The sequence below is a fragment of the Eubalaena glacialis genome, chromosome 14, assembly GCF_028564815.1.
Source record: "Eubalaena glacialis isolate mEubGla1 chromosome 14, mEubGla1.1.hap2.+ XY, whole genome shotgun sequence".
In the NCBI taxonomy this organism is placed as follows: domain Eukaryota; kingdom Metazoa; phylum Chordata; class Mammalia; order Artiodactyla; family Balaenidae; genus Eubalaena; species Eubalaena glacialis.
Genome location: NC_083729.1, coordinates 705,934 through 726,559, shown reverse-complemented (window position 1 = coordinate 726,559; position 20,626 = coordinate 705,934). Strand labels below are relative to the sequence as shown.

General features: G+C 50.3%; 1 protein-coding gene across 5 annotated transcripts in view; it reads right to left on the bottom strand.

Annotated features, from left to right (window-relative positions):
- The window catches only part of SNTG2 (syntrophin gamma 2), a 215,332-nt gene that overhangs the window by 104,970 nt on the left and 89,736 nt on the right, over positions 1 to 20,626 (bottom strand). For 4 of the 5 annotated variants that reach the window (XM_061211245.1, XM_061211246.1, XM_061211244.1 and 1 more), the window contains exons 3-4: positions 19,526 to 19,583; positions 9,626 to 9,667 (exon numbers count right to left, since the gene is read on the bottom strand). In XM_061211245.1, coding sequence (XP_061067228.1) covers positions 9,626 to 9,667; positions 19,526 to 19,583 — 100 coding nt within the window. Of the gene's footprint in view, positions 1 to 9,625; positions 9,668 to 9,779; positions 9,824 to 19,525; positions 19,584 to 19,670; positions 19,728 to 20,626 lie in introns of all 5 variants that reach the window. The other variant, XM_061211248.1, reaches the window with a different exon arrangement.

Genomic DNA, 20,626 nt, shown 5'->3' with positions numbered 1-20,626 from the left:
CCGGCCCGAGGCCCCAGAGACAACGGCCATCGCCTCAGCTCCTTCAGGCCGTCAAGGGCAACGGGGCCCACGTGCCTCCTCCTCCGAGGGCCACCCAGGGCGAGTCTGACAAAACTGTGGTGTCACTGCGCCCTCTCCTCCTGCATCAAAGGCTGCAGCGCCGTCCTCTCCGGATGTGGCTGCCGCGAGGGTGTGGGTCACAACTGAGTAGGGGACGGCCGCCGAAGAAGCTGCCTCATCCTGGGGGCTCATGGAGCTTTAAACTCAAGACCAGGGTGTCACATGGACAGCACGAGCCTGAGATGTGTGCCCCTCTCTGCGGTCAAGTTCTCCCGCTGCTTCTGTTATGTGGGTCTGCCCACGTGTGCGCACGCACCCGCACACACACACACACGCACCCCTACCTCAATAAGTGAGCATATATTTAACAACTTTACAAGTCTTCCTGGAGATAAAATGGAGTTTAAAGCATTAAAATCTATCTAATAAAGGCTAATTAGCCCCCAAAAGACTCGCTCACATATTTACACGGCTCAGTCCTTCAGCATTGTTCCCCAGGCCCTTGAAGAAACATCACTTTGGACAAGTTAATTTTATCTGGGAACAACAGTAAAGCGTGAGGCAGGTGCACCTTTGATTAAAGAGTGGGCTTAACTTCAACATATTATTATTTTTCAAATCCCAAGTGTCTACCCTGACTTGATGCTTCCAGACTCTGAAATGCTTGGACAAGGCAAAGGTTTTACTTCATCACCAGTTTCTTTTTTTTCAATTTAGTTCAAAGTATGTATGTGTTGTCTGCGAAAATATTTTGACTACTGACCATTAATGCCTCCAAATTCAACGAATGACCTCAAAGCTATGTCTGGCCCTCAGACCACGACCTTCGGACTGACGGGTGTCGGGAGGAAGCCTGACTCCACGCTCGGCTCTGGATGGCGGTGCCCCTGCTCCGCCTCAGAGCGACACGGACTGGCTTTTGCATCTATTTAAGACCAGCAATTCCGGCATCTTCCCGCCTGCGTCCCCGTCACCGGGCACGTCTGCTCTGCTCTGACAAAGTAGGTGCAGGTTCCGATTTCCCACCTCTGACTCACCTGCTGGGCCGCCAAGTTTTACCGGTGAGTCAGACATATTTCTTTTTTAGGAAGGATTCAACTCTCGTATGAATCTTCCCCAAGCTTTTAAAATGCCGCTCGAGCCATTTAAACTGCTGGGTGTCTCAGGTAAACTACTTGAGCTGCCACAACAAAAAGCCACAGGCTGGGGCTTGGACGACAGACACTCTCTGCCACGGTTCTGAGGCAGAGCCCGCGGTCAGGGTGCCGGCCGGGTCAGGGCTCTGGTGAGGGCCCTCATCCTAGCTGCAGACGGCCACCTTCTCGCTGTGTCCTCACAGAGCACAGAGCGAGCTCTGGTGTCCCCCCTTACACGGACGCTAATCCTACTGGACGGGGCCCCACCCTCATGACCGCATCTCCCTGGATTCTCCTCCGAAAGGCTCCTCCTCCTGACGTCATCACCCGGGGGTTACTGCTCCAACCTGTGCATCTGGGGCACAGACACTCGGTCCAGGCCAGGGGCTGGCAGCCTCGCAGCCTCAGAGGAGTTTCTCCAGGGAGTCTCCGAAGTTGCCTCACCCGGGACGCCCTCCAGGGAGTCTCCGAAGTTGCCTCACCCGGGACGCCCTCCAGGGAGTCTCCGAAGTTGTCTCACCCGGGACGCCCTCCAGGGAGTGAAGAAATCATCCCATATGGTTATGTCTGAGGAGCCAGCGCAGCTTTAAAATGTTGTAACTGAAATATGATGACTGGATATTTTAGAACAGGAAGTAACAAACAGATACACGATGAAAGGATGGGTGTCTTTCACATGCCAGAGCCCTGGATGGACACCTCAGACACACGGCTACTGGTGTATCTTGCGTGTCCTTCCGGAGATCATCTACGCATTTGCGAGAATGCCTTCTCTCTTGAGGGCATTTTGGTGACATCTAGCAGAATTCACAATTTGTGTGCCTTTTGGCCCCGTGCCCACACGTGTAGGTACATGACCACGTGGGAACAAAGAGGCACACGCAGGAAAGCACACTACACCACGTGTACTGTCTGTCCACTTCTTTGGCCCTGTTTTCACGTCAATGGAACCATGCCCATTAGACGAATCACTCTCTTTGCCTAAAATCGAATCTGCAGTTCACCCCACGTCAGCACATAGACCCGTCCTGCTCCTTCACACGGGTGGTGGGCTGCACTTCACGAATGTCCAGGGACGAATCCCCCTCCATCCTCCACCCGCATGTCTCTGCTGAGAGGGTCACAACCCCCTGCATCACTAGCCCCACCTGCACCTTCACTAATATTTCTAGAATTCTTTTCAGAGCCTCTCTGTCCTGTATTACTACACGAGCAAACTTGGGATAAACTTTCGGTAGTTTGAATGTCTCTTTTACTTGTCCTCTACGTTTTGTGATTCTTTAAAAATGTGCATCTTCATCTTTATTATTTCCTTCTTTACCCTTGTGGGTCACTCTGTTGCTCTTTCTTCAAACTTTTGAGGTAAAAAATGGCGCTTTTTTGTTTACCTCCTTGCTTTCTAATGAACATACTTAAAAACTGTTAATCTTCCCCTAAGCATTACTTATTTGTTTCCCGTAATTTCTAATATGAAGTGTCTCAACATTGTTCATGTCTGTATTTTTTCCTTTAGCTTTTCTTTTTACACAAGTATAACTATTTTTATAGTTTCCAGATATGTGGAAAATTTTTAAAAGCAGTTTTCATTTTGCTTAGAGGACATAACCTATATTATGCTTATTCTTGGCTTCCTTTGTGGCCTGAACAAGTGCTGTGAATGTTCCCCGTGCTCTTGAGAGAATGTGGGTTTTATGTGGGACAAATATGCACAGGCTCGCACCCCCTCACACACACTCATATACAAATACACAGGATCACACACACACACACTCACATACAAACACATAGGCTCACACACACATACAGAGGCTCACACACACACACTCACATACAAACACATAGGCTCACACACACACACACTCACATACAAACACATAGGCTCATACACACACACATACAAATACAGAGGCTCACACACACACTCACAAACACATAGGCTCACACACACACTCACATACACATAGGCTCATACACACACATACAAATACAGAGGCTCACACTCGCACACTCACATACAAACACATAGGCTCACACACACACACACTCACATACAAACACATAGGCTCATACACACACACATACAAATACATAGGCTCACACACACACTCACAAACACACAGGCTCACACACACACTCACATACACATAGGCTCATACACACACATACAAATACAGAGGCTCACACTCGCACACTCACATACAAACACATAGGCTCACACACACATACAAATACAGAGGCTCACACACACACACACACATACAAATACAGAGGCTCACACACACTCACATATGAATACATAGGATCACACACACACATACATACAAATACAGAGGTTCACACACACTCACACACAAATACAGAGGCTCACACACACATACAAATACATAGGATCACACACACACATACAAATACAGAGTTTCACACACACACTCACATACAAATATATAGGCTCACACACACACTCACAAACACATAGGCTCACACACACACACACAGAGGCTCACACCCCGTCACACACACACACACTCACACACACACTCGCACCCACCGGCCCGCCGGCCCCTTGGTCACACTCGCACACACTGGCCCGCTGGCCCCTTGGTCATCGCCTGCGGGGTTGGGTCCCCCCCAACCCTCCCTCCCTAACACTGCCACTGTCGACGTCTGGACCGCTGCCTCCACGCTCCGCGCCGAGCCCCGACGCCCACGCCTGCCCTTCTCACCTCCCCCTCCACGGACGTATTCTCTGGTCCCACCGAGACCTACCGCCTGCCGGTAACTTCCGCCCTTCCGGCCCTCGTAGTGCCAATGCCCTCACCACCTCTTTATTCCACTAAATCCCCAGATCTGCCCCCAGAGCCCTGGCTGCACATGCGCCTTCACCCCCGTCTGAGTGTCCTTCTACCTGACGGTGACCAGCGACCCCTGGGCTGGTCCACTCTGCACTCACGGACAGGTTCCCGGGAACAGGCCCTTTGACGTGGGCCCCGAGGCTCATCAGGCCTCCCCCGCCTGCCCATCTGCATCCGGGCCCTTCTCTGCAGACGCACAGGGGCCCGGCAATCACTCTGAACACACCCTCTGCCCCCAGCGGCAGGTGGCAGCGCCTGTGGTGAGAACCCAGGGACCCTCCCAGCTGCTTGGCGTGGCGAACCGCATGCAGCTCAGTGTTTTCTCAACAGTATTTTGCCTCTTTGCTATATGAATTTTCAAATGCTTCATTTGTAGAATCAGGACACTTTGAACATAGAGGCTATTTTGCTGTAAATGATTTCAGCGTCCGTACTTACAGCCACAGTGAGCAGGAAGGTTTCCTGAGACAAAGCACAGCAGTTCATGGAGCTGAGGTCCCCGCAGCCAGCGTCGACCCCACTCACAGCCCCGAGCGCCACGGGGAGGTGAGCTGCCTAGTGTCTGACGGCCGAGGTGCCCGTCCTGCTGGCTGGCAAGGGAGCTCAAGGCACTCAGTCCTGTGCGGTTCTGGAGAGAACTGCTTCAGGCGAGTGAGCGACTTCACCCCCTCATCAAACGACCCGTGAACCCTCTCGCCTGGACTGCACCCTCCACATCCTTCCGGTCCCGGAGGACTGCCGCCCTGGTCTGAGGGCAGGAGCGAGTCCTCCCAGGAGTCGGGAAACACCTTTTACCTGAACAGAGACAGAGCCACACTGTTCTCTCCTTTGGAAAATGAATTCACTCACTTCTGCCTAAACACACTACGTTATTAGACAAACTAAACTTAACATGTGCATTTATTCATTCTTAATATATATTTTTTACATTTTATATATTATATATAATTTTAGCGTGTATTCTTTGCTTTGCCAGGATTCTTTCAATATTTGAACCCCATGTTTGTATTCACATGAAGCCTATTTACAGGAGCCAGAGGACTGCTTCAGACCTGGAAGTGGTAACCGGCTGTGCTTCCACTGACACTGGTTTCCTGAATCTGAAAGAGATTAACGGGACCCTGGACAGCAGAGCCACAGAGGCAGCGGCAGGTAACCACCAGCACAGGTGGTTTGGTTCCCGTGATGGGCAGGAGGGCTGAGGGTGTGGTGATGACTGATTGATCGTGGAGCCCTGAGGACTGAAATATCAATAGATGAGGAATATATTCCAGCTGTAATTGATCTGCGCAAGTGATAAATGTCTCCACCAGGCTGACAGAGACCTGACCTGTAATCACTATACAGAGCCGTAGATTCTCCATCAGTGCTGAGAACCGAGCTGATTCATAGTTTCACCATCCCTTGAATAAAAGAGAGTCTAAGTCCATTTGAAGAAAGACTGCCAAACATTTTCTCTGCAAATATCCCCCCATCCTCTATAAAAGGACGTGCGGAAGCAGTGACAGCTCTGTGAGAGCAAAGCTTCCAGACGCCGGGTCTGCGCTGACGCCTGGACACCCAACACCTACCTGCCCTGGTCCACCAGTCAGAACAGGATGCTGAGGTCGGCCAGGTGATCGGTGTCCTTTGTCCTGGACCCACCTCACATCTGTCCCTAACACATCCTGTGGTTCTCTTTCCCTTCCCTGAAGAGAGGGTTAAACAGACATATTCCCTAACTGGTAGAATCTCCAGGCTCGTTTCCTGACTCAGGCCTATCAGGCAAGAAGGGTCAAGTGGGAACCCCCAGAACTGCTTCTCTGGGGTCAAACAGGAAACCACAGCCGTGCTGCATGGAAGACCTGGAAGATGCGGCCTCCTCCACCCTGCCAGCCAACTTAGGTACTTGGCCCCGGCAGAAAGCACGTGAATTGTCAGTAACAACCGTACTTTATTGTAAGTATAAACACACAGAACTATAATGACAACCATGGCTCCAGATGCGTTCTCCTTCCCAGAACAAATAGAACACGTTCCTGGTACCTGGGTTACAACTACAGACACAGCCAACACTTCCCTTTCCTGGAGGTTCTGGCTGTCAGCAAACACCAGCAGAAGCGGCGGCAGTAGTGGACCCTGAGTCTCCTGCATCCGGGCCAGGCCGGGCATCCGTCTTTCTGTCACCCCGCCCCCAGCATCTCACCAGCCCTCGCGGCCCCCGGCTGGTCGGCTGCATCGTGACATTGTGTGTATTCAACTTTCGGGGACACGAGGCCACCCCCTAGAGAGTCTGTGAAGACGCGGGAGTGCCAGAGCGGGAAGTGGCCCCAGAGACAGACACGGGGCTGGGCCTGGCACCTGTGACCTGAGAACGAGTTGCCGCAGGAGCGCCCCTGCCGCCAAGACGGCAAGGCCCGCGGGTGGTTGGCTTGGATCCCGATGGGGGCGTGGCCCACGGCTGGACACGCTGTTCTTCCCACGCACCTCACGGTCCGTCGTGCCACAGACACGGAGACGGCTCTGCACTATATCCACGCTGCCGCCCGGGCCCGCCGCCCAAAGACCGCAGGCGCCGGAAGTGTCCATAGCAGATGAGATTCTAGGCGGCGTCTGGAGGCGGCGAGCGGGAAAATCACACACATCCCTTTGTGTTTGCTCTCCTCGTGGAAAAGCTCCTACCTGGTTCCTGGGCTCAGGTAGGGTCTGGATGCTCGACCGTGGTCAACACTACAACACAGAGTCCTGTCCGTCAGAGTCTGAGTGTCCTCTGTCTCCCAAGGCCACAGGGGCTGGACACGTGCATCTCTGCCGCCAAGGGCAGCGGTTTATACAAGGCCGGCCTGGACCGGGCCCCAGGGGAGGAAGTGAGCACGTGAGCAAGAGCCAGACTCCCCTGCCCCCGGTGCCACTGCACCAGCGAAGCCCCACAAAGCACACCGGTGACTTTACTGGGAGGGTAGATGCCCATTCCAATGACTTTGAACGCTGCTGATTTCGAGGTCCGGGAATTAGGGAGCAGTGATGCTGAACCAAAGCTACCTGCTGAAACCTCTGCGGGTGTCAGATGATTCTCATGCACATCGGAGTTGCGAATCACGTCTCTGGACAACTTTCCAACTCATGCATGAGAAAATACTGTTGGTCGGGTATCTCTATCTCTATTTTTCTATCCATCCACCCATGTTCTATCAGCTATCTGTCTGTCTATCTATCTGTCTACCTGTCTATCTACCTATCTATCTACCTTCTATCCATCGATCTTCTCTCTACCTAACCTACTTAGTTCAGCCTGTTTCTTTCCATAGCACTTAGGCTCCTTCCAACAAGATGGAAAGTCTGCCTTAACCTCCTGTGTTCGGGACAGTTTCTCATATGAGCAGAGACTGAGAGAAGGTGACCATCGCCCAAGGAGGGAAGATGTGAGGAGGTAGCGGGGCCGGGAGTAAGTCGGCTGCCGTGGGGAAGAGGAAGCCTGGACAGCCCAGGGCCCGAGAGCAGAGGCTCATCCTTGAGGGCAGAGGCCTTGCTGACACCTGAAGGATGCTGCGGTACTCAGGGGAAGGAGGGTCCACACGTACTTGCCAAACGACCTGGAGAAACAGGCGACTGGCCTCAGCTCCCTCAGGACACCTTCCATCAAACGCAGCTGCAGCCGCTGAGTGACGGCCCACGAGATGCCGTGAGCGGGGGTTCTGGGGGGTGACGGCCTGGCTGCCGCTTGGAACAGTGGCCTGGAAGGTTCCACTTCTACCATTTTTTAAACACAAGTGAAGACTTTATTTCTAAGGGCTCTCGAGTTCAGAATCACCAGAACTCAGAATCTGTCCTGAGACCTTAGTGATAACCAAGCTGCTGTGCATGAATAAAATGTGTATAAAAAGGACTCATTTCAACTTGAAAAGGAGCCCTCAGAAAACAAGTCTGTGAAGTTTTATCAGTTAGGGCAGTTTTTAATCAATGGTTTTCATGGGACTTAAAACCCTGGCCTGCCATTCTGGACTTGAAGTTAATTTAACATCTGAGATTTTTAAAAAAAATTCTGAGCATGTTGCATAAAAATGAAGTTCTGTAATGTTTCTCGTTCTGAGACCCTTCAGGACCGAGCACTGACCCTGCTCTGACTCTCACTGGACATCGGTCTGGGTTCTGCTGTGGGGACTCTGCTGCCAGGTCTCCTGCCATACGTGTGGGCCTGGGGGGTCCCACAGGGGGACCAGCTGTCCCCGCGCCACCTCCTGCCAGGCATCACTAACCTCTGCACACAGGTGAGACTGAGTGATTTTCCAAACATCATTCTTCCTTCCTCTCTGAATAGTGAGATGTCTCAGAATTTGCCCAATAAAATTATGGAAAGTTTACTCTCTGCCACGTCGGCTGCGATATTATATGTTGATGTGGATGAGGACACACGGTGTATTAAAAAGAGGGAAATAAACACATTTTTGTCGTCCGAAAGCAGTACAACTTTTCCAAAGCAGGAGACAATATACAGTATGAGGCTCATTTTGTGGCTCTTTTGTGTGGAGCAGAACTGACTTTTTTTCTTTTAGGATTAAGTGAATCTAGAATTTACTCTGAAAAATGAGTTTCACAGTGTGAAACTGTGATTTATGAGGTCTTTTACAAATTTAATATTTTTATGAACTTCATAAGTCTGAAAAGCTGAGATTGTATGTCATTAGCAGTGCTCCAATCATGGCTTTTGTGTCACATAAGACTGTAGACTTGTAATTTGATAATTTGGTCCAAAAAGTATATTTGTATCAGTCAAGTATTGGAACAGCTCCATTTATAAGCTTTACACATCATTTACTTAAATTAAAAGTCTTTCTTTTCAGATGAATGCTTTTTACTTTCCCTGGGCTGGGATAAAGTTACCTAGGTGTACACTGTCACTTTTTGAATTACTATGCAGAGTATTTTGCAGAGATTGAAAACTAACCCAAATGTTAAGTTTAGGAAGTAAATAGATGAGAGCACATCATCCATTTGAACCTAAACCTAAAACTACAAGTCCCTTGAGACCAAGAAACATGTCATCCCACCTGCAAATCTTTCCTCTGTTCCTGGAGCAAGTTAAAGTAATTCTTCACCTAGTTAACGACCTACTAATATGCTGTGTTGGAGCCTGACCTGACCTTGGGCAAGGTTCATGTCTGGAAAGGGGTGCTGGGGCGGAGCCTGTGACCCCCATGTCCACGGGCCAGCATCCCAGACACACACCAGAGGTGAGCGTCCCGAGACGTCCTCCAAGGCGACGAGCACACAAAGCCAGAGGGGGCCGGTGTGCGGACCCTCACAGGCTCCACTCGGGTCACTGGGCGGGGTCCCCACTCCCCGAATTTCAACCCTCCCATCTTTAAAATAGCAGCCACCAAATCTACCTTTTACAGCATCGGAGAGGACCCATGACGTGTGGATTGTGAAGGGACGTGGCACAGAGGCCCCTTCGAAACACGACTTCCTAAACTTTCTAAGCTTTTCTAAAGCTCTGTGTCTATGAATACACTCGTGAAATGAACTTTCAGAGAAAAAAATAATGAGAATAAGAGGCTATCTAATAAAAAGAACAAAAACCGTAAAATATACACTTACCACTTCTTCGTGGGTTGCATTTTCTACATTAATGCCATTAACCTGAAAAGATGACAAATTAAGAATTTTGAGGATAATAATTGATGAGTCTCAATTCAAAACTAACATGAACTAACATGCAACAGAGCTAAGGACCGAAGTTTAAAATACTGACCTGGAGGAGGGCGTCCCCTACGAATAACATCCCTGTCTGGTGGGCTGCAGGGTCGCAAAAGGGGCAACAGTTAAGAGAGACTCAGAGACATCGTGCTCCTCCTGGCAGGGCTTTAGGATTAGAGTCTGCAGCAACTGGCATTGTGTGTGTGCAGGTGTGAGTGTGCGCACACGTGTGCACATGAGTGTGGGTGCGTGTGCGCGCACGTGTGCATGTGTGGTATGTGTGCACACGTGTGCATGTGTGAGTGTGGGTATGTGTGCGCGCACGTGTGCATGTGTGTGGTATGTGTGCACACGTGTGCATGTGTGCGTGGGGGTATGTGTGCGCGCACGTGTGCATGTGTGTGGTATGTGTGCGCAGTGTGCACATGTGTGGTATGTGCGCGTGCACGTGTGCACGTGTGTGTGGGTACGTGCGCGCGCACGTGTGCACGTGTGTGGGTGAGTGTGCACGCACGTGTGCATGTGTGGTATGTGTGCACACGTGTGCATGTGTGCGTGGGGGTATGTGTGTGCACACGTGTGCATGTGTGAGTGTGGGTATGTGTGTGTGCACGTGTGCATGTATGTGGTATGTGCGCACACGTGTGCGTGTATGTGGATGTGTGTGCATGCAGGAGTCTCTGTGGGTGAACGTGTGCATATGTGTGTGCACACGCTCGCATGTGTGACGTGTGAGAACATGAGCATGTGTGTGTCTGTGTGTGCGCACGTGCACGTGTGTACACGGTGTGGGGAAACGCCAACAGCACGGCCCCAGCGCCCCCCTCGCCCGGCCCCTGAAGCTAAACATTCAGCTAATTTTAAGCACATTAAGAGAGTTACTTTGTAAACGCAGAGCCTTGTTCAATGAGAAGCACAAATGTCACTTCCTCCTAATGAAGGATTTCATTACATGTGTGCAAAGTCTGATCCCCATTTTTCATTAAGTCAACACAGACAATAAAATAGGAATCCCAGAAGCCACTCAGCATTTTCCCCTTTCTCGGGAACACATTTACATAGACCGCTTTAATTAAAGAAAATGTGCCCAGAATATTAAAGGAAAAAGGAAAGAAAACCTCTGTATTGTAAAGTTTGAGTATAATCCCTACAGCATTATTCCACTTCACTTTTCTATTTTCACAGAGGCAGAGAGATGACTCCTTTCAACAATAAGACTGAAAGAATTCGCACCAAACGTAAAGCATTTTGCAGTGCAAACCCTGACAGCAGTTTTTTCTCCTTTGTAACGCAAGTGCCCGACTTCAGCTCTGCTCCCCTCGACGAGTCTGCCGGCCACACAGCAGACAGAGCCAGGGCCCCGGCCCCTGCGCGGCAACGAGGCCCCCGCGCTTCAGAGACCTTGGTTGATTTCAGTAACTGACCATTTGGCCCCTTGTGTTTTCTCTTCCTGTGCTGTAAATTCCCACCTTTATGTTTAAATTCCCCAATAAAGAGCGATCCCAGGAAACCCTAGACCCCGGCCTCGACCCCAGTGAAAGCAGGACCCCGGGCCTCGCATGCTCTGCTGGCAGCCTCCATCTCGCTGTGTGACCCAGGGGTGCTGTGTGATTTCCAGGTCCTGTCAGCAACAAACTTTTATTTTTCCAAAGTCCCCTCATGGCTACTGCTGAAGGCATCGTACAACCATAATAAGAGCCACAAGGGCTGGTCCAGCCGCAGCACGGGTTAGAGACAGGCTGAGACCTGCAGAAAACACATTTTCACAGGTTTTTTTGCCTTCCTCAAGATTTGTTTTAATTTATAAGTCATTGGTTAAATATTGGAAACCAAATAATGAGTTATTAACACTGGAATTCTTTAAATTCCAGGTAAATATTTAATGTCAATTGTTAATATTAGTTCTAGTCATTAACTAGTATTAAATTTTATTGAAAATAAAGTACAGTCTTTATATTAATGAATTTAATGGTACGGTTTTAGGTAACTAATAAAGTTCTCATTTACACTGAGCCTTTGCCCAGAAAACCTCCGTCACCCACTAGGTGAGATCTACACTCCCCCACAGGGGGGCCCTTTCAGAATCCCCATCTCTGCCTCTGCCTCTCTCTGTCTCTGTCTCTCTGCCTCTGCCTCTCTCTGCCTCTGTCTCTGTGTCTTTCTGTCTCTCTCTGCCTCTGCCTCTCTCTGCCTCTGTCTCTGTGTCTTTCTGTCTCTCTCTGCCTCTGTCTCTGTGTCTTTCTGTCTCTCTCTGCCTCTGTCACTCTGTCTCTGTCTCTGCCTCTGTCTCTCTCTGTCTCTGCCTCTCTATGTCTCTGTGTCTCTGTCTCTCACTGCCTCTATCTCTGTCTCTATCTCTCTGTCTCTCCCTGCCTGTCTCTCTGTCTCTGTCTCTCTGTCTCTCTCTGCCTGTCTCTGTCTCTTTCTGTCTCTTGTCTGTCTCTCTGTCTCTGTCGTTAAAGCAAAGCTAATTAAAAAGACTTCCCAGTTAAATCTTTGAAATGTTTTCTCTTTGTTGGACACTTTTAGTCCTAAAGAAACAAATTAAAAAGTGGTAAAATGGATGATAAAATAAAACCATGGAAGTTTGATTTTAATTTAAAATTTTAATTAATGTTCCTAAATAAACTCTTTGGTGAGATTAAGCTAGGTTTCGGGATTTCAGCTGAAAAGTGGCTCTAGTTTATTTCTGTGGTAATCTTGCCATTACATCAGGATGTAAAATGGAAATACAGTGTAATGTATTTTAACCCACATAAATATTCAAACATGCAAACTAGCTACAATGAGATATTTTCTATTTCTGTTATACTTGCCTTTTCAAGTCAAATTAATCGCTATTACTATAGTGTTATGTGAGACTGTGTAAATTTAGTCATTGTTTGCAATACAATTGTGTTATAACGGAAACTATTCTTTTTGCAAATTAGTCTGTAAAATTCAGACGCCTGTTAAATATTCATTCACATAAACTTCTGGGTAGTATTAGAAAATGATAACACTTCTTAAAAAGTCTTACGTGCACTGAACATCTGGATTAATAATGACTAAAACCCTCTTCATCATCCTTTACAAGCACTGAGTCCTTAAAGCCCCAGAACCCAACACGTGTGGACGTCGTCACCACCGAGCGGTCAGTGGCAAGAGGCACGGGGCTGACCCCACCCTGGGGAGACCCCGAGGGGCCAGCCGCTTACTCTGCCTCAGAACCAGACTCAGGGGCACAGGATTCACTTCCAAATTCTGCCCTGGTTCTATCCCTAGACCTCTCCAAACTTCCGTTGCCCCCCTGCACAGGGAGATTATCCTATTACCTCACAGGACAGTGTGGATTAAATGTTGGTCCATGGAAGTGCTAACAAGGTTTCTCTTCCCATCTTCCAAGGGGCCCTGGGAGGTTATGTGTTATTGATAATGGGGGTAGTTAAATTCTTTAAGTAATTCAAGATATTTCAGCCATTTCTAAGTATCTTGTAAATTAAAATTAAAAAATACTTCCATCTTCCAGGATGGCCCTCAACTGTGGAAGCTGACACAGTGGATGGTATTAGGAGGATTCAAGGAGCAACGACAAAGTGGGTCCAGGACAGAAAGGACTTGTACGGAGAGCCTCTCAGACACCTTCTGTAGCCATAGCAACTGGATTCTTTGCTGCCAACCTGCCTCCCTCTGATCTTAACATCAAGTGATCCTTCAGCAGTAAGAACACGCTGGCAGCCTGGCAGCCAAATTCTCTGCTGCATTTCACGCTTAGCAATCAGCTACCAAAGATGAAGGCTCTTCCCACGTGGAATTTAAATTAAACCTGCAACATTTAACATGCATCCTTCCAAGATTCTGACATATCTAGTATGTCTTGTCTAGGTTCCAACATTCCTCATTCAGCTACAAAGTCAATATTAATTGTCTGTTCCAAGTTCTACTTATTTTGATAGCTTTAAAAGCACATTTTCCATTGATTCATTAACAGTGAAGGAGAAAGAATGCTGAAATATTGTTCACTCAAGGAGCTGCACTTCCATCTGGATCCAGGGTGTGGGAAGGGCCTCCCTTCACCCTATATATCCAGCTCCTGAGGCAAAAGGAGCAGATTCTGGTTTGTTCTAGGAAGCAGGGTCAGGAAAGCCTGATCTAAAAATTCCAAATCCGGCTCCACAATCTCTTCCTGAGGTGAGAGGACTTTCTCTCTACTTCTACACAAATTCAGTCGGATCCAGGCTACACCGTCTAAACAAGGACTCTGTTAAATATTAACAGACTGTAGAAAGAAGTTAGCAACTACTGGTGAGACACACTGGCCCGAATATTTGTGTCAGATCTTACATTTCCAAAGCCGTGTCCTTTGCAGCACAAAAATGAGATGGGGCAACAGCAGGCCCTGCTGCTGGGGTCGGGGGCCGCACAGTTAACACGGACAGAGGCAAAGGCCCGCTGTCTGAGCCCCAGACACCAGTGGGACAGGCAGCGAGACAGTCGCATTCTCTGAAAAGGTCGCCCGGGCTCTGCAACCTCTGCTTCCCTAAGCCTGGACCACGTATTCGGACTATGAAGTGGGAAGGGGGTGCCACGTGGCCTGAGAATTAACACGGATGAGGGGCTGACGTGTAGACGGAGGGGAGGGGTGCCACGTGTCCTGAGAATTAACGCAGATGAGGGGCTGACGTGTAGACGGAGGGGAGGGGTGCCACGTGTCCTGAGAATTAACGCAGATGAGGGGCTGACGTGTAGACGGAGGGGAGGGGTGCCACGTGTCCTGAGAATTAACGCAGATGAGGGGCTGACGTGTAGACGGAGGAGAGGGGTGCCACGTGGCCTCAGAATTAACACAGATGAGGGGTTGACGTGTAGACGGAGGGGAGGGGTGCCACGTGGCCTCAGAATTAACGCAGATGAGGGGCTGACGTGTAGATGGGGGAGAGGGAACCAGAGGGATGCAAGGATAAAGGGGAAGATAAAGCTTTCCACTGAATTCAGCAAAATCAAATGAATGAAATGTCATAGATGTGAAAAGAAGTTAATCACAAATCTTGTATAACGGCGGCATTTCACGGCTGTTAAGACACCAAATACAGGTGAATATTCTAGAGAAAAATAAAAAGTGGGGGGTCTCAGGGGACCTCACACCCCAGGAAGCTCCGACGTCCCCCTGAAGTTGGCGCAGCAAGTGTGAGGAGTCCCGTTGCGACGGATCTCGAGGCCGTGGCTTCAAAAGGCGGAGGTCCCCTGCACTCAGGTTCCCCCCGCCGGCCCTGTGCCTGTCGGGGTGAGCGTGCAGCTCCTGGGCACGGGCTTGGTCCCCTCGCCCGGGGGTGACAGCTGTGTTTGGACGATAGTAGCGGTCATGCTGTGCAAACGTGCAGCGTCTTCACAAGGGACACAGCCACCCCATTTCCATCCACACTCAGCTGTCACAGAAACGTCCCTATGACCCCACCATCCAGCTGCACGTAACGACGACTGTTCCACATAAAAAAGGCTAAAGGATCCTAATTCTTTTTACCTTCCTAATGGGACAAAATTCCCCCCTCCCTACTTTTTATTTCAATTTTCTGGATATATTCTAATTGTCTCATCTGTCTCCTGAATACAAGCACCAAACCTGTCACAGGGTGCAGGTCTGCCCGTCCAAATCCTTACTGGAACATTATGATGATAACTGAATTAAACCTCAGCTGTGAACGGATTTTACTAGTACATAATGTGATGACACGGTATGGAGGAAGAACTGGATTCAGAGACAGAAAAATCTGGTTTATAACTAAGCCTCCCTTTCCTGGCAGAATGAGACTGGGTGAACCACCGTTTCTCTGTTCCCTGACCTATGAGTGTGAAAAGCCAGACACACCTGCCTTGTCCAGTCATGAAGACCCGATGAAAACGAAAAGAATTTGAAAAAGAAGAGATGCATGTATATGTATAGCTGAATCACTTTGTTGTATACCTGAAACTAACACAACATTGTTAATCAACTAGACTCCAATATAAAATAAAAGTTAAAAAAAAAAAGAAAACGAAAGTCCTTTCCACGTCACACAGCATTATTCCAATGTAAGAAATTGCTGTTAAGATGACAATTTCTAACTCTAAGCCTCTTTGCCATCCATGTTTCTCTTCATCGTTTATTTGCTATATACAGTTTGTTTTGGGTTTCTAAGTTTTTGCAGTATTAGAAATAATATATTTAAATTTCATTCAATTGTAGAAAAACTCCTCATTCTTGCTTATTTTTATAAAGTACAAAGCGGTAATTACTAACAGCAAGCCGCTGTGACCAACGATTAAAAGGAGGATTGGAGAATGGCCCAACACTGCTTTTGCTTTCCAGAAACATAAAATGTTATTAAGAAGATGTGTGTCTAACTCAAGATACCTCACACCTATGTGAGTGCACGTGTACGTGTGCACGTGTGTGTGTGCCCGTCGTGCATTCATCACAGAGCACGCATGCAGCCTCGAGGGTGAGGTCGGGTGTGCGGGAAGCAGAGCTCCCTGTGGGCATGAAGGCGGGGGGTGGGAGGGGCACTGGGGTGCCGGGCCTCACACGGGGGCAGGGCTCACGTCTGGGTTTGCAGAATCACCAGTAACACAGACAAGGGCTCAGATGTCCAGCCTGAGCACTTAGGATATAAGCAGCAGAGGGTCAGGGGAGATTTCTGGGCAAGGGGACGGAAGAGCCACACAGAAGAATTAAGTTCAAAGAATGTGGACAGAGGCCGTAAGTCTGCGTTCTCAGTATGGGCACCACACTCACACAAAACCTAGGCAGTGACCTTTCTAGACTGGCATTAAATCCTATGGCCCCTGGTGGTTCTAGGGTTTTAATAGCATTCCTGGTGACGGGCCCTGCTGGGTACATGGCAGGACACCCTGGTGGACAAGGACGTCTGTCCCTAGAGCAGCTGGGCCTGGGCAGGTGCGCTCAGCACCTCGCAGGAGCGGGAGTGCAGGTGTGCAGGGCGCACCCCTGAGAACGGACAGGCCCAGCAGCTGAGCCGGACCTCACACAGAACCCAGGACTGCCAGCAACAAGTTCTGTGCCCCTTGGAATCCTCCGGAAACAGCAGGACCCCGTACCACCAGCAGGGCCTGGACGGGCGGAGCCTTTGGCCAGAGCCCAGCCGGGGCGCCGAGCTCTCACAGGGATAAGACGAGACCATCACCTGCTTCTCCAGCAGAGTCTCCGGGTGGACGGTCACAAGGCCATCTGAGAGCCTCTGTGATGCCTGAGGACCCAGGAATGACGTGCGGCTCCCCGACCAAGATGGGGAGCCTCCCTGCCCTCAGCGAGGGGGACCCCACGACCTGACCCAAACGCGACCCTGCAATGAGGAGCGTGAAGCCACAACTGGGCAAAGGACCTCACGGGGCTTTTCCTTCAAGACACCAAGGCCAGTTCTCTGCTGGTGCCCTAACTCTCCCCGGACTCTGCAACGTATTCTCCTAACAGCAGCCCGAGTGATTTTTTAACGTTAAGACCTATCTTATGACCCTGCTTTGGGAAGTCCTCAAACGACCCCTCTCCCTCCTAAAGAAAATCCAAGTCCTGCCCCAGGCCCGCGAGGCCCGAGGACCCGCTGCAGCTCCCCCCCGCATCTCGCACCCCCCTCGCCTCCGCCTCAGCTGCCCTGCCCCGCTGGCTTTCCTGCTTCTGAGCGAGCCTGCGCCTCCCTGCACCGAGCTGTCACCCTTCCTCCCCTCCGGGGCCAGGATGCCACATCACGGTCTGCTCACCCCTTACTCTGGGTGATTCAAATATTTGCTTAACTGTCGCCCACAGAGGGATTCCCACTGACCGCCCTATAAAAGTAGCGATGCTCTATCTATCCCTCTGCACACCCCAACACTGATTAATTTTCCTCACAGCAGCTGGCACTGTCTGAATGTGTACTATGATCTGTTCCTTTACCGCCTGTTTTCTCCCACGGGACACGGGTGGGAGAAAACGGGCAGCATTTGCCCCGAATGCCCAGACCAGAGTCTAATCTCCGCACGGTGGCTGCTGAAGGCGGCCAGGTCCATCTGTGGATGAATGACTGAACAAACGGGTTACACTCCGCTCTGCTCTAACGGTCCACAGCCGCCTGATTCCTAGACGCAATGCCAGGTGGACGGCAGGCCGCCGACCTCGCTGGTCCCCACGGTGAGTGCTGGAGGGAAACTCTCCACCTCTGGACTGTCCTCCTGGGACGACTGGGCACCTGCCCTCCCCAGGGAGGGGATCGAAGCAGGGTGCTGCCCCCGCAGGAGCAGTAGGGACCCCAGTTCCCGTCACCTCCCCTGAGCGCTTCGCCTCCCAGGAGAAACCCTGACTCGCTGGGCTGCTGGTTGGAGTGACGGTTATCAGGTTACCAGTGCCGTGTGCGCCCGCCTCCCGTGTGTGGACCAGCTTCATGGAGCCCAGGCTCCCGCACACTACGGTCCCTCCTGACACCGACATGTGCAGCAGCTCAGCCAAGGGGCTCCCTGCCTGTAAGACACACGTCCTGAGCCAGACCCTGAACGTACGAACTAAGTTACACCAAGCCCGGGTCCCTGAAAACTCACAGCTCACTGAGCATTTAATGCCAAGAGTTTCGGGTGTAGAAGCCCACGGTGAAGAAAGGAAGACATCGGTGGGAACACCTTAACTCTGGCCGCAGCGGATGGAGAGGACCCCAGAGGGAGGGGGAGGGCCTGCTGGCCAGCCTGGCCCCAGGCAGGACATGGTGACGGAGGCAAGGGGCCAGGAGACGCAGGGGGCGATGAGGACCTGGTCTGGGGACTCGCTGGGTCTGAGCTGCTCGAGATGCGTCCCAGACGCTGCAGAGCAGAGTCTCCGTTTCAGAAGAGAGAGTCGTATCCGCACGACTGGACTCTGCTGAGGGGGCCGGGAGCCCAGTGTGCCCCCCAGCCCACGGAGAAGGTGCAGCCTGTCACCTGTCACCGTGCGCGTCCTCCTCGGCAGAGAAGGTAGACGCTCTTCCTGAACTGAGCATGAAATCCTTTTCTGATTTTAATCTTATTCCCTTTCTTTTCTGAAACTTACATTCATATCCACAAATTTAAAACTTTACTTATAAAAAAGAACTGAGAATGTTCACAAGGATTATAGAAGCAGAAGCGGATTTGAGCAATCCTTCCTTCAGGTATTAATCAGCCAGCCAGATGGTTAGGGTCTCGCAGAAATGATTAAACACTCCGAGTTCAGTGACGAATTGACTCATTCTCCCCACAGACCCTCACTCTAAACGCAGGGACCTCTGAGCTCCCGCAAGCTTTTCGATTCCACAACTGCAGTGCTTGATTGTACAACTGTTGCACTTGGTTTGCACAACATTCCACTTGCCCATTACAAGAAGGAATCCCGTCCCCACCCTCACTTCTGCACACACGGATCTGCTCCCAAAGCCATCGCTTCACTGTGTCAGCGATTAACGAGCTACCGCCAGCGCCGCGGAGGCCTCCCGCTCGTGGCTGTGATGCCATTTGACACGAGAAACCTCGTCACCACCGGCTCTGGGCACACTGCATCCCCCCCGTGCTTCGTCCTTCCTGAGAAACCAGAGCTCAAACCACTGCCGTGTCCGTGTCTCCTGGGGATGACTTGACACCACGCTGCGAGTCAGTATCTCTCTTAAGGGCTCACGGGATCAGGGGAAACGAAAAAGGGCCGCATGGCACCAGGGATGGGAGAGCGGACAGCTACCAAATAAGACGGCAGGCAGATAACCAAGCAACACACACAGCTGCTATCTTCCCCTTTAAGATAACGCACTGTCTTCCAAACTGCTGCCATGCTCACAGTCACTCAGCGGCTTTTACCTGCGTGGTCTTTGAATATCTTTGATATGACGACCGGGACTCCGTGTTCCACGCCGCCCTGCAAGACAGGAAGCAGGGGCGCAGTTGAGATCAGCGCGGGACCTTCATGGAAAAGCGTGTCGAGGAAAAGCCAGTGCGCTCATACCTTTACGCTCAGGCCCAAGCCGCCCACGGGCTGTCTGCGAAGCGTAACAGTTCTGTGCTTTAAAAAATTTAGAAAACAAACCCAGTTTAGGTTAAAATGCACAATCAGAAAGTGAATGCAAAATGTATACATAACTTCTTAATTAAAACTTTAGTGACTGTTTATACTTCCAAAGGGACGTTGCTTAATTACTACAGTGATGGTACCACTTCAAATCTCCAATCTGCAGTATTACACAGAAACAAAGATACTGATAAAAACAGACCCTATTAGGTGCATTCTTTACACAAAATTCCTGCAAACCTGGGGTCATCTTACCCCCATTTTGTCTGAGGAATTGAGGCCCCCTGAGGGAAATACCGGCCCTGGTTCCCCAGGTAACAGACAGTGAGGCTGCAGAGCACACACTCAGCTCTGTTTCTAAAATCTGTCTTTCCACTAATCCCCAAACGGGCTCCCTTTGCACCACACTTCTCTGTATAGTTCCATCGTTTTTAGTCCACCTGTTAAGTAATCAACGTTAACTCATGAACGATCGATTATCTCACGTCCTGACCTTGTTTAAAGGTGTCACTGCTGATGAGAAGCCAAGATCCATGCTGCCCCTGTGGGCTGACGGGCTGGTCAGGGTCTCCATCTCTTACATGCTCAATCATGTAACGTATTTTATTTTGGTCTCAACTGCCTATTTGTTAGTTGTGAGGCTGAGAGGGCGTGAATAGGGCGGCCTGGGGTTAGATGAAGGGGTGTAGGAAGTGTGTTTACCTCCAAAAGGTACTATCGTAATAAAACAGGGACATGCGTTGCTGTGATTATTAAGGGAAAACATAAGCGTTTTTAGACTCAATGACTCTAAAGCCTGTGTGATTGCAAAGCAACAGCAGAGAGCGAGTCAGGGGTCTGGGAAGAGCCGGGGGTCCTGCCCAAGCCTGGGGGGTCCTGTCTGAGCCTGGGGC